Source organism: Aythya fuligula, chromosome 1 (genome assembly GCF_009819795.1).
Source record: "Aythya fuligula isolate bAytFul2 chromosome 1, bAytFul2.pri, whole genome shotgun sequence".
Taxonomy (NCBI): domain Eukaryota; kingdom Metazoa; phylum Chordata; class Aves; order Anseriformes; family Anatidae; genus Aythya; species Aythya fuligula.
In genome coordinates, this window is record NC_045559.1 from 126,072,593 (window position 1) to 126,087,132 (window position 14,540).

At 41.2% G+C, this 14,540-nt stretch overlaps 1 protein-coding gene across 6 annotated transcripts in view; it reads left to right on the forward strand.

Annotated features, from left to right (window-relative positions):
- The window catches only part of SH3KBP1 (SH3 domain containing kinase binding protein 1), a 224,657-nt gene extending 211,782 nt beyond the window's left edge, over positions 1-12,875 (forward strand). For 5 of the 6 annotated variants that reach the window (XM_032182102.1, XM_032182110.1, XM_032182130.1 and 2 more), the window contains 5 exons: positions 2,783-2,892; positions 3,949-4,074; positions 7,114-7,385; positions 9,852-9,915; positions 11,841-12,875. In XM_032182102.1, the coding sequence (XP_032037993.1) occupies positions 2,783-2,892; positions 3,949-4,074; positions 7,114-7,385; positions 9,852-9,915; positions 11,841-11,882 (614 nt within the window). In that variant the 3' untranslated portion in view covers positions 11,883-12,875. Of the gene's footprint in view, positions 1-2,782; positions 2,893-3,948; positions 4,075-7,113; positions 7,390-9,851; positions 9,916-11,840 lie in introns of those variants that run through there. The other variant, XM_032182119.1, reaches the window with a different exon arrangement.
- The last annotated feature ends 1,665 nt before the right edge of the window (positions 12,876-14,540 follow it).

Consider the following 14,540-nt stretch of genomic DNA (forward strand, 5'->3'; position numbering starts at 1 on the left):
AAAAGGTGGGGGATAAAGGGCATGCAGAAGTACTAGAAAAGGATTTACTATTTTAGCATTGTACCAAGTGTTGTCCCTTACACTTAAATAGAGTCTCATTTATAGTATCAGCTTGAATGGCTGTGATTTCACTGCTGGCAGCAGATCTTACCTGTGGAACCTTTCCAACCTCTGCTCTGCTCTGTTGTTTTTGAAAATCCAGTGCAGGTAGAGGCTGCTTTAGTTTATTTTTCTAGCCATCAGAAATGCATTCAGAAGCTGATGAAATGAAGGATTGTCATATTTCTTCACATTATTTCCTGATAATAGAAGCTTTGCACAGAAATGTTCGTGTTTCAGAGTATTCATAAAATGCGGGGAGCACATTTTACCTGCAAGTGCTCATGGGTCTCCTGAACAAAAAATTGTATCCTCTTGTGCTGTTCATCCATACATTTTACAATTGAAACATGAATATTTGGTTATTCAAATCAAACATAGAAGTTTAGGTAATGGTTAGTTTATGTAAGGCAAAGAAACACACTTTATTAATACCTTCACTATTTTTTTCATTGATTGTTTTCCATTTTAGTGTATTTATCTTATGTAAGAACAGAGGAAGGTACAGTAGTGCTTACCGTGGAAGTAACAACAGAGAGGGAGAAATGACGCATTGGAGCATTCTCGTGCTGCACAATAAGTTCAGTCAGTCTATTGCCCTCCCAGAGCTGTAGCCTGCTCTTCTTCTCAGCTTTAACAGCTGGTATCAGATCCTTTCTTCCAAACAGGTATTTGTGTGGCTGGGCAGATGTTTTTGGAAGATGAGCTGGATTAAAACTAGCTCGGGGAAAAAAAAAAAAAAAAAAAAAAAAGTTAGATGGGAAAGAATGGCTGGGGTAAGCAGAGGGTTGCTTCAGTCACCATTTTGTGTATTTAAGCATCACATTTGTAGAAAAAGTGTGTATTTTATATATTTGTATATTTAAGAAAGTAACAGTGGTGAAAACAAAGACAATTTATAAAAATACATCACTGACTTCCTGTGTGGTCTTAAGCAGGTCAGTTATCTCATACATCAGCTTCAAACTAGCTGTTGCTGGAAACCAGCTTCTATATTTAGGCTTTTTTTTTTTTCCCTCAGAAAATAATTCTTTTACTTGTATTTCTCCTTTTCTGTAGCCCTGAAGTTCTGTATGCCTCCAGATAGGTTTTGTGTAAGCTGTTCGTGTTAGCTCAGTTTTATTCTAAAAGTACTGCAACCTCACCTGATATGTAGATACATTTGAAGCTTTGGATTGCCAAATTGCCATTGACTGACTTTGTGAGACACTTCAGGGCACGGGGTTGCAGCAGTCAATAAAAAAAAAACAGTGAGAGAAATACCTGGTAGAGGACAGTGGGGTCACAGGCTGTATATAGGAAGAATCGCTCCAAAAATAGAATAAAGTTTAGAGGTGAATAACATTAGACTATTTCAGGGGTATTGAAAGAAGTCTCTTTTTTTTTTTTTTCACCTTCTTTTTTTAAAATCTCCTGGGAATGGAAAAATATTGCTCAGTAAAGAATGTCTGAACCTATTTGCTTCCTAGCTGCCTAGTCATGTACTTGGAATCAATGTAAGCGTCCTTCAGTGTGCTTAGTTTATTGCACAGCCCCATCAATAGGTTTGTTCTTCCGTCATATAATTCTGTACAATGATTGTAATACGGCAGCAAAGCTTCATCTTTAGAGATTCATTGTTCTGAAACAGTTCTGAAAATTAGGTGCCTGGTATGTATACCTGCTAACTTAGAAGCTGTTTTTTTCCCTGCATGTGTGCAATGAAAAATGGTCTCTGAATAACAAATATCATTCCAGCATTTGATTTATGCCTGAAAGTAACTTCACTGAATTTTGATTTATTATGTCTAGAGGATCTCCTGTATATTTTCTGAATCATTTCTGTTTAACATATGCAATAGGGCATTTTGAAATTGATGTGACTGAAACTGATACAGCCCATAAAAATAGATGAATGGTGTTAAGCCATTTGATTCAGGCATGTAATCACGAGCCACAGTACTCCTTCAGCCATCGTTCTTCCATGTAAACATGCTACCACGTGGCTGGGTTCAGCAAACACTTCCCTCCTATTTCACTAACCATACAGACAGTCAAGACTCCTGAACTTTGTACGGCATTGGGAATCTGTTGGTTTTCTCTTACCATAACCTCTGGATTGCTGAAGATATCTGAACGTATCCCCCTCATCTGCAGCTTATGAAAGCTACACCACCTCCAGCTGCTGGTGTCTGGGAACCTGCAGGTGCCTTCCAGCTCCAGCACTCTCCTTCTCTGATCCCCTGAGCGATTGTGTGGGATGCAGCAGGTGCAGCACAGTACAGTTCTTGAGACAACGCATGCACTGTCTTCTGTCTGCAGTTATTCAGAGAAAAACTACTAACTCCTTTAATAGCAAGATGGAAACTTTGAAACTGTTTATTCTATCCACAGGACCCATGTTGTCATTTAGCTTTCACTACACTGAATGTAAACAAAACCATAGGCTCCTCTGAGCATTTCCTCTCAGCTTTATTCTGTTTGACATGCAAGGGCCATTGTGCTTGGCAAGGGCGACTGGGTTGCAGCTGCCTTTGACTTCCAGGATTTTTTTAGTGACTTCATGGTGTCTGGATGTGCGCAGAATACCGTGACACAATGGGGAAAGTGGGATTTGATTTATTTGAAATTAAAAGAAAAAAAAAAAAGTGATTCTTAGAAAACAATTATCAGAAAACCAAATCAATTCTGTTTTATTTTTAAGACTTGGAAGGTTTTGACTCTGTAGTACCAATTGCTGAGAAGCTTAATCATCCGACTACAACCAGACCAAAAGCAACTGGCAGGCGACCGCCCTCTCAGTCTCTCACATCTGTAAGTAAATTTTCCTTCTCTTTTAAGAAAATTTTTCCTGACTTTTTTTTTCCCCTTCTAGTTCTCTTCCCTGGTGCTTTTAATACATGTACACTGCCATTCCTTCACACGTACAGTGAGGCAGAGAGATGCAGCTCAGGAAAATTTGTGTCAGAAGGCTGCCAGTGTTTTGAATGCTAATGCTTAAAACATTCCCTCCCTTGTAAGATTTGTATCCCCTTATTTGGGTGCTGCCAGGTTTTCCTTGCCAACAATGGGTGAGGCCAGAAAAATCCTTCCTAAAAATCTTTGGAATAAACTAGCTTGTGCTAAGTATCGAGGATTTTATAAGCATTTCCAAAAAGAGGGCTTTTTGGAAATCATTTCCCTTGATTTCTCTAGGCCACTTACTTACCAGACTTTGAGGACAGCAGACTGTTGTTGGCCTTCAGTAGCTCTCCTTGAGCCATCATACATTTCCTCTCACTAGCTCATATTTGTAAATATATGGGGGACTTAAATTTCTAGTAAGTACCTTGAGACACTTGGTTTCATAAACCATGCTTTGGAAACCATTGCTCTGTCTATGGGAGAAGGAACAAGGGTGAAAGGAACCCTCCATCCCTGTTTGCACCTTTGCAAAGAGACCGTGCCTGTGGCAGCCCTGCAGTGCCAGCAGTGTGCACAGGCAGCAGCATGACTCCTCTGAACAGCAGCAAAGAAAGACCTGCACTGAGCAAAGTGGTGGCAGAGCTGACACTCACCACATGGTGCTCAGTGTCCTAGCCAAGTAAGGTACAGCTCTGCTTGTGGACAGGAAGATGCTTTAATCTTATATAATGCAATATGAAGATGTGAATTACTGTTGAGCCCAACTCTTAAGTATTTCTCATTTCATCTAGCCTGGAAAACAAGAGTTAAAAAACTGGGGAGAGAGAGTGCTGATTTTAAGGGTTGTTACTTTGAAAATAGTTTTTAAAAATTGTATTAATTTTCTTCTTTTTCTGTTGAGTTCTTGTACAATGAAAATATCTGCATTTTTTTCCTCTCATGGTATGTGTGTGTTTAACTACGTAGTCATCCCTTTCAAGCCCGGATTTCTTCGACTCACCGAGTCCTGAAGACGAGAGGGAGGAACATGTTTCTGTTACACACAAAACTGTTGAAGTGTCAAGGAAATCAAGAACTGTTACAATATCACAAGTAAGTTATTTGGAATGCCTCTGTTTGACCTTGTTGCGTGCATTTTAATTTTTGAAAACATTATTAAATAGTTATTTTTAACATTCAATTCAACAATTCACTTTGGTAACCAGTCCTTTAAAGAAGCTTAAAATTGTAAGCAGTACTAAAGATTATTCTGGGTTTGAAATGCAAGTCTAAAGTGAATTGCACAGTTGAACTGCCTCCATAAACATAGCATGAAAAAAAAAATCCTTCTAGAGTAAATGTATTTCACAGAATCAGAGAAGTTGGGAATTGCATTTTAGAAACAAAGGCCCCTTTTGCTGTTGTAAATTGAGTTTACATGAGATGAGTCTTTGAGCAGAGAAAATACAACTCTTTGAGCCCCTCCAATAGTATGTGAATTTGCAAGTATAATCACCTTTTATACTGTATAATCATATAGGCTTGTGCCATTCTTACCGTATATTGGTAGAAAGCTGTAAGGTAATCAAATACTACAGAAGGAGTATATAGATTAGGCTTTAGAGGTTGGACCTATATTTTAGTACATAAGAATATCTTGAACAATATAAAATTACATTTTAATAGTATAACTAAAGTATTTGAAAGACGCCGTCATGCACTTCTGTGATCAGGTTCTGAAGATAATGTTTTGCTATATAGCTCCCTCTTCTGGGTGCACTTGGATTAATGCATACTCTTGGGCCAACATCCATAAATGATCTGCTGGCATGACAACCATGTAGATGTTGTTCCTGTACAACACAAAGACTGCTATCAGAAAGTAGCTGCTTGAGGCTCTAATACAGATGGCCAGTTAAGCTCTGGAATAATGTGTTCAGTGTGGAAGACTCCAGTTGTGCCTTGCTCACTTGCTGCAGGTTTGGACGTAGCCTCTCTTTTCAGTCCAAAGGGAACTTGCATCTGCTCATTTAAGGGTTATTATCCATGAAGGGTCTGAGCTACACACTGCTCGGAGATGTATGCACATACATAAAATGTTAAAAGAAACACAATACATACACAATACATGAAACATTATTAAGGTCATGGAGTCCGTGTTACTCATCTCTCTTGTGATTTGTAATGTCATTTTTCTTTATCTAGTCCCACTGTCTGTCTGTTCCACAGAACACATTTCTTTAAGCAGTGCCTGCCTGGGACAGGCTTGATACTTAGTCACACTCACGCAGTGGGGAAGACTGTTTTCTGCAGAATGTGGTGGATCCTGCTCTTCCCTCCACACCACATTTTCTCCTAATTCTCATCCAACTGCTAACTTTTCTCTCAGTTACTTTGTCCAGTTAATGCCCATGGCCTCAGTCCTCAAGTCTTCACTCACCACGTATCTCCATCTGTTTCCATAACATTTTTTTCTCAGTATCTTACTCTATTCGCCATTCAATTTCAGTATCTCTTTTCTAGTAATAGATGGCTATGGTGGTTTCACCCAGCAGGGCAGCTGAGCTCCACCACAACTGCTTTCTCACTCCCCCTCCTCAAAGAAAAAGGAGGAGAAAATGTGACAAAAAGGGCTCAGGGGTTGAGATAAGGACAGGGAGATCACTCAACAATTATCGTCACAGGCAAAACAGACTCAGCATAGGCAGATTAATGTAATTTATTGCCTATTTCTAACAGACTAGACAATGAGAATCTGAAAGCAAACTACAAACACCTTCCCCTTCATCCATGGGGCTCTTCATGGGCTGCAGCCTCCTCCAGGCCACATCCACCTGCTCCACTGGGGGCTCCTCCACAGGCTGCAGCGAGGAGATCTGCTCCATGTGGGACCTATGGGCTGCAGGGGGACAGCCTGCTCCACCAGGGGCCTCTCCACAGGCTGCAGGGGAACTGCTGCTGCCTGCCTGGAGCACCTCCTGCCCTCCTGCTGCACTCACCTGGGGGCTGCAGGGCTGGCCCTTGACTGACACGGGGCAGCTGCTGGACTCTTCTCACAGAGGCCACCCCTGCAGCCCCTCTGCTACCAAAACCTTGCCACATATACTCAATACAGGCAGTCTTGTGCTTTTTTCTTATTCTGGGCTAAATCAGATAGATCTTCCAATAGTTCTTGTTGGTGTTTTATAATGCACGCATCAGCATTACCAAATAACAACATGATAAATAAGTGGCACTTTACTTGCCATTGTGATAACTGCACTTGTACATTGTGCTGTGTATACAATGAAGTAACTGGTCCGATATGGTAGGTGTCTTCTATGCCTTGTCTGTTAAGTAGAGCACTGTGTTGCAATTCGAGAAATGTGGAATCCTTCTGAGCTAAGCCATAAATTTTCAGGATAGCTAGGTTAATGCTGCATTATTTTCTTAAGTTCCTGTAAGAATAAAGAGCCATTGGTAGTTATGAGGCTTCACAGATGCTTCAGGTACCAGAGGACAGTACAGTGAAGTTATACAATTATTTTATTTCTTATTAATATATTGTCATTCTGAAGTCACGGGATTTTGTGTTAGTTTTTGTATCATTTCACCAAGCAACTTTATGGAATAGTTAGCTATTTTTGTAATACTGAGGGCAACATTTAACACAATCTTCTAATTTTAAAACAATATCATATATTGAAGAATCCTTCAATGGTTAGTTGAAAATCATCAGTGTAATCCACAAAAAGTGCAACTTGTATTCTTGGCCACACAATTTTGTGCTCTGCAGGAGACTTCCATGGATGTAGGCATGTCCTTACAAACTGAGAGAAATTCTTAGATTTCTGAGAGAAACGGTGAATATCTTCCTTGGTTCATTGCAGTGCTCAGACTGAGGTCTTGGAAATGCTTATTGCTGATCAGTTGTAGCTACTGGAAACTTCTGCTGAAACTGTCTGGAATTACAGGTCCCAGCTAAACCCCCTCTGATGTATAAGTACAAAGATAATTTGACAGATTGTTTTAGCTGTCATATTTGAAATTTTCTATTTTCTGACTATGGACTTTCAACATTACTATTTAGCAGCAAAATATTTAATGTTTATTAGAGGTTTTGATTTCCATAAAGCATTCTCCAGGCATTAAATATTGTTCTTTTTGTTACAGGTGTCTGATAATAAAACTTCCTTGCCTCCGAAACCAGGAGGTTTGGCTAGTGGCAGTAATGTACAACCATCTCTATCCCCTTCACCGTCACCTGGATTTCATTCAATTGCAATGGGAACAACAGGCCACAGGTCAAATTCCCCATCCCTGTTTGGTACTGAAGGAAAGCCAAAGACTGAACACTTGAGCCAAGGTCAGACTGCCCTGGAGGAGCTGAGAACACAAATTAAGGAGCTAAAAATCATCGTTGAAACGATGAAAGACCAGCAAAAGTAAGTACTGCAAATCACAGCTGTAATTGGGATAAATCCATTAAGTGGGGCATCAGTTTCTTCTGGAGTTTGTCTTCATATACATTACTGATTGCTTTTATGTTTGTGAGTGGTTTCTGTCGATTTTCCTGACAGAGCACATTCAGAGGTGAGGTCAGGAAAAAAGACTGGCACTATCAATCCATGTGCTTTGTGACATAAGCAGAAGCTTATGGGCTGTTGGAAAAGTTAAGCTATACAAACTATAAGTGATGAATAATGTTATATTGTTTAATTTGCCAATAGCTACTTGGGAACTCACTCTAATCTTAATAAGGGGGGCATTTTTTCTAGTTGTAATATGAATTTAGTACAAGTGCCTAAAACTAGTAAATTGATTTAGAATCATGGAATGTTAGAATGGTTTAGGTTGGAAGGGACCTTAAATATCACCTGGTTCCAACCCCCCTGGCCTTGAGCACCTCCAGGGATGGGGCATCCACAGATTCTCTGGGCAGTCGGTGCCAGTGCCTCACCACCTTCTGAGTAAAGAATTTCTTCTGAATATCTAATCAAAACCTACCCTTTTTTAACTTAAAATCATTATTCCTTGTCCTATCACTCCACTTCCTGACAAAGAGTCCCTCCCCCAGCTTTTCTGTAGGTCCCCTTTAGGTACTGGCAGGCCACTGTAAGGTCCTCCTGGAGACTTCTCTTATCCAGGCTGAACAACCCCAACTCCCTCAGCCTGTCCCCACAGGAGAGGTGCTCCAGCCCTCTGATCATCCTCGTGGCCTCCTCTGGACTCGTTCTAATACATCCATGTCCTTCTTGTGCTGGGGGCCCCAGAGCTGAAGGCAGGGCTCCAGGTGGGGTCTCGAGAGCAGAGCAGAGGGCGGGAATCACCTCCCTCTCCCTGTTGGCCACGCTGCTTTTGATGCAGCCCAGGATACGGTTGGCTTTCTGGGCTGCAAGCACACATTGCCAGTTCATGTCAAGTTTCTCATCAACCAACACCCCCAGGTCCTTCTCCTCAGGGCTGCTCTCTATCTTTTCTCCACCAGGCCTGTATTTGTGCTTGGGATTGCCCTGGCCCACATGCAGGACCTTGTACTTGGCCTTGTTGAACCTCATGAGGATTGCACAGGCCCACCTCTCAGACTGTCCAGATCCCTCTGGCTGGCATCCCTTCCCTCCAGTGTGTTGATTGTACCACACAGCTTGGTGTCATCAGCAAACTTGCTGAGGGTGCACTCGATCCCACTGTCCATGCTACTGACAAAGATGTTAAACAGTGACGGTCCCAGCACTGACCCCTGAGGAACGCCACACTCATTACTGATCTCCACCTGGACACCGAGCCGTTGACAGCAGCTCTCTGTGTGTGACCATCCACCCAATTCCCTACCCACCGAGTGGTCCATCTGTCACATCCATGTCTTTCTAATTCAGAGGCAAGGATATCACGGGAGACAGTGTCAAACGCTTTGCTGTTGTTTGCTGGTGTGTTGCTGCTAGCACATTTTCACAGGAAGCTTGTATTTCAGAAGCAGCAATGCATTTGTCATTAGGACATTTGAAGTTGTGTCTATGCATCTTATTTCAGAGATGGCCATCCTTGTTTTTCTTTAAGCTGCTCATTTTGTAGGGCTTTCACATAGTTTTTGTTAGTCCTGAGAGTATTTGATGTTTTGGAAGCAAATCCTTCACTGTCATTGTCTGTTGCCTGGAGCCCAGTCAGGAAAAGGAAAAGGCAAAGCAGATTGCAGAGACTGGGACAGAACAGGGGTGCGGGGGTAGTTTGGGAGAAGACCTTGCAGGAGGGCATGGTTCAAGCTACAAGTAGCCACTGAGCCCCACAGCTTCATCTCTTAGGCTGACTGCTGCTCCTCTGGCCTCCCCAGCCCATCTTGCATGGGCTGCCCCCACCTGCTGGTCTCTGTCTCAAGGTGAGGGCACTTTGGGAATGTGGGAGGGTGTCTGCTCCTCATAGTGGCGTTCTCCTTCCCTGCCAGGAAGGGAGACAGCAAATCCATACCTGGGAGTCACTAAGGTTCATAAATTAAGCTGAAGTTTACTTTGTGTTGTTGGCACAAGCGGCTTCTAACTGGCTTAAGCATACGATACGATGGGCAGAATTTGTGTTACAGCTCTTACAACCCACCAACAGCCAATCCATCTACATTTTGTGCAGAAAAAGGCAACTGGGTACAGTGTTTGTACAGCTAGCCAAGAGCAAAGCCTGTGGATGCAGCGCTGTTGGGAGGAAATGTATTATTTGTATTAATTTGGGGCAGGGGGAGGGCAGGGGATGCCCTGTTATAGATAGTCTTACTTCTCTGTAGTACCTAGTACACAAGAATATACATACTTTAATTAGTTATTTGAGGAGAAAAAAGAAACAAAAAAACAAACATAACTAGTGAAATATGGAAAATACGTTTATTTTTTTGCATTCTAAGTTTTTATATCGCATTATTTTAACAGAAAAGAGATTAAGCAGTTGCTGTCTGAATTGGATGAAGAAAAAAAGATCCGTCTACGATTGCAGGTACTTAAATTACTTACAATGAAATATCATCAGGTTTGATTTAGCCTCAAGTATAGAACATAAAACTCTGATAAGATACTTAGATACTAGTGAATCAAAACCCCTTTAACATTTTTACTAGAACATTTCTAATACGGGGTACCTCCTCCCTTCCTGGTGTTACCAGTTTGTGTCATACATATTGCAGTGCTGGATTCTTACCAAAATGACTGGTAATTATCTAAAAATCTATCAGCACAAGTGCACAAGTACTAAATGAAAGAACACCATATAGGATTCCAAGTGCGATATTTCTTTAGTCTCAGTTTTAGTTGTCTGATTATGTTACAGGAAAAAATGTATGTTTTTGGTTTTGGTTTTAATGACTTGCTCTCTTCCAGAGCTTTATATTTTGTATCAGGCTGGTCTTAGTGTTGCCATGCCTGGAATATTATTTCACACAGCAAGGTTTTTAAGTCCATTTTACAGACTGTACTCAGGTTGCCCTCACCAAAACATCCTAAACAATATGAAAGATGGTGTTAGGATTAGGAGCCAGTTCCTGCTATCACAGTTTGTGCGGTACCTTAGCTCCAGAAGTTGTCATGTTGATTTAGTCTTTGCCAGGCAGCATGCTGCCCTTCCTTCGTGTGAGGATCAGTGCTGCACCTTTGACTTTGATCATTGACTCTGCAGCCTCAGTAACTGCTTTTCTGGGTTTGGGAGAGTGATGTACTTGATAACTGCTTTTGTATTGATTAAGTTTTATATTTTGATGGTATAGGTCAGCTGTACTTTCTCTCTGTACTAGGGATAGAAAATCGAACTGTAATTTCTCTGGGCTGCTCCTGCTCAGTGAAGGGTTTGGGAACATGACAGAGGGTGGCAGAACTGTGTAAAGGACTTTATGCACACCACCACATAGGCTATGGCTTCTTGTAGTTTGCAATTCAGCTAAAATTGGAATATATGCAGATAAAACTGATGAATATTTTAATAGCAGTCATTGATTTAGTCTAACAGGACAAACTATTCAGAGGTCTGTATTCCACCTCCATGGACGGCTTTAAATCTTTACACAGAGCCCTACATTGATGGTTTTAAAAATATGATCTTACGGCTGAATGCTTTTACTCCTGCTCAGATGTTCAGATGCTGATCGAGATGGAGTAATTAGCTTTAAATGAAGATCAACAACCACAACACCACAAAAGAAGTTCAGCAAACAAAAGTTGCATTAGTTGATCAGTGCTCTGACAGGCATAAAGCAGCACAGCTCTTGGAGCATGTATTAAATAAAGAAAAATGCAGTGATGATATGGCCCACTTGAGCACTGAGGGTGATGGGGAATGTATCTCACATCCCTGCCTCAGGGTTTGTGGTGGATGCTGGAAGGGCTGAGTGTGCAGCTGGGGGTGTTGATAGCTGCAGCCACCTGCTTCTGCCACGCCACTGTACATCCACCAGAGACCTTGGGTGCTTGGGCATGGGCTCGATGGATGTAGAGGGCCACCATCCCCACAGCAAGAGCCATCTCTGCAGGAGGGAGAGGGCAGGTTTTGCTCCTCAGCTCAAAGTGGCTCTGTTTACTTGTGCCAGGGGTAAGTGCAGCTGCTGGTGCATGGGCACAGCGCTCGTTTGGCGAGTAATTCCTGGCAGCGAGCTGCACAGGCTGTGAAAGCTGTAACTGAGAGTTTGAAAGGTCTTACAGCACATTCACATATTTATATATGAATATATTCCTCTGAGGGGAGGGAGCCATCACTGGTCACCCTGTGCAACGTAGAAGGTCACCTCAATTTGCGAAATCTTTGGAAATAAGAGTGGTATAAAACCTGTACTCAACGCCTGTGGGAAAGATGGAATATGTGCTTTTCTAGCAGCATCACCTGTGTGTTTTAAAGCATCTAATTTCATCAGAAATACTTTTTTTTTTTCCTTTCAGATGGAGGTTAATGACATAAAGAAAGCTCTTCAATCAAAGTGAATACTTGATGGATGGAATGTTGCATTATTCTACATGACTGAGACTCAAATGTATGCCCCAGCCAAAATAACTTTGTGCCAAATGATTTAAGAATTGCCTCAACATCCCTTTATTGAAGGATTAGCACAACCGTTTTTGATAGCACAACAAAAATATCAACAGTGAGGAAAAAATCTCCACACGAAGTGGTGCTGTGTGGCACTAGTTGTGACTGAAATTGATCTTCTTGTGCTAAAGGCTCTCTACTTCAAGATCATAGGTGAAATGAAAACTCAGGCAGTTTAGTCCATAGTGGTACTATTTTGATGATATTTTTCCATAAATAAAGTGTATTTCAGATTATCTGTTTACAAGCTTTATGATTTTGATTTTTGGTTTTTAATTGTCTTTTGTCACAGATTTTAAAATGTTTGTACTGCATATAGCCAGGAATGAATGTTAACGTTGGGGCTGGAGGGATTATTTTTGCTTCGAGATAGAACAGCCTACTTCTTGTTACGGTCTTAAGTTCTGTTAAATATGCAATTTCATGTCCCCCGACCCCCCCCCTACAATCAACCTGACGTTGTGTACAGTAACGTGTTTAGGAGAAGAACACCAACGAAACGAAAATCTGGTCTTTGCAATGATTTGTGCCTTTCTTTGCCACACTCCGACTGGAGCTGGTTGCAAGCCGGGTCTCCGTCACGTAGCTCCCCCGACTCCTGTCACCGGTGTCCGGCAGAGGTCCCGCTCCTCGTCTGCAGCCGCTCCCTACGGCCAGGCTCGTGCGGGGCGGCGGGACAGAGCGGCGCGGTTGAGAGCAGCTTTGTCATTATCAGCTGTGGCTTTTTAGCTTTCCCGTTTTTGATAGGCATCTCCTTCGGTTTTGAATGTTCATCTCGCTTGGTTTTCCGTAGACTGATTTCAGCGCCCGCCTCCGTCCCCGATTTTGCACAGAGTGAACAGAATATGCATTATTAAAGCAAAAATAAATAAAAGTAAACTATAAAACATGAATAAAAAGTTGTATTATTTACTGCACAAGGTTTCCTATCGTGTGACATTGTTTCATTTGCTGTTTATGTGCCATTGTCTGCTACATTATGTTGTATAAGCCTTCTGCCATTGACTTATATACAGCAAGACACTTTATAGCCCTGTTTTGCAGCAGGGCTTTCTCTTCCTTGTTTTATTGAACCTGGTGCTTGCTTTGTTTCCTCCAGTTTCTATTTTCATCCTTTCAGAACAACTTCTTCGTTTTCTTGTTAGTGGTTTCGCGTGTTCCTCACTAGTGGCGGAGTATCTCATGCCTTGTCAACAATCTCTGCTGAGTTTTTGCAAAGCATTTAAATAATGGATATTTTTGCACAGCATAGAGCGAGCGGGTGAGTGATATTGTTGATACTTCAGAGTGTCAAAAACTACAACAAAACACACAAAGGATTTGTTCGTCATCTCAGCGAATACTGGAATCGGCTCCACCCAGGATGTCCTGTATCACCGCTCACCATCCTGCCTGCCAGCAACTGGATGAGACACAGCCTCGGCTGGCCGGTCGCGTTCACACGTGGCCAGCAGAGTTCCCGTAACCTTCTTGACATGCACAGATGTGTGAAATGCACACTCCACTGTACCCCAGGTCTTGCTTTATGGATCTCAAACGGCAATACTGAACCTCACCATTGGGATAATTTCCTCAACAATCGCATGCGATTCTCTTGTAACTGCAGTGTCTGAGACTGAAAGATCTGATGATGAAACTTGAGGATGTTTCAAGCGGTCCCAATATATTGCTCCGTGTTCTTAAACAGAAACACTAATAAAATATTTTATCACTGAAATGCTCTTATTTAACAATCCTAAATAACTACATGAAGATATTTTTTATACAAAGAATGATAGTCCCATCACAGCTTTCCAGCAATAAAGGTTTCTAGATTATTTCCATATCTTTTGTGAGGTTGGTGGCAGAGAGAAGAGGAGGAAATAAGGATAACAAATAAGAATTCTCTTTGGGTTTGTAATGTTGTATTTGCAATGTGTATCCATAAATAAATACTTCTGGCTTCCTAGCTGCATCCCTGGAAGAAAGTCAACTATTGTATCTGTGGTAAATAAAGTATTAATTCCTGAGCTGTACTTCAGAAATATAAGGGACATCTCAGAAATGCTCTTTTTTTTTTTTTTTTTTTCAAATGAAAATCTGAATTTGGCATGGAGTTTCTTGATAGCAGAACACATGATTTTTTTTTCCCTCCTGTTGATGATAACTTGAGATGATAACTTGTTGTTTTATAAATGCAAATTAAAAGTCCAACCTATCAAGCTCTGTAAATGAAGATTAAATAAGATTTTGTGAAAATGCTTTGTTTTGAAAGTTTATTATTCTGGGAGAAGAGAGTTCACAGAAACACAAGTTTTTCTTCTTGCTGCATTTCATTATAATAATAGAAGGTATTTTACATAGCATGTGGATTATTCCCTTTTTAAAGAGGCTCAATTATGCATTGAACCTGTGGTTAAGAACTGCTACTTTTAAGAATGTTTGGTTTTATATTTAAAGAAAAACAGAAAATGCTGGTGAGCTAACAAGTGCTTTTGATGTGAAAATGATTAAACATTGCTGTTTGAAGAATTGTGTAAAATGATTTTTTGTTAATAGCACACAGTGGTCTT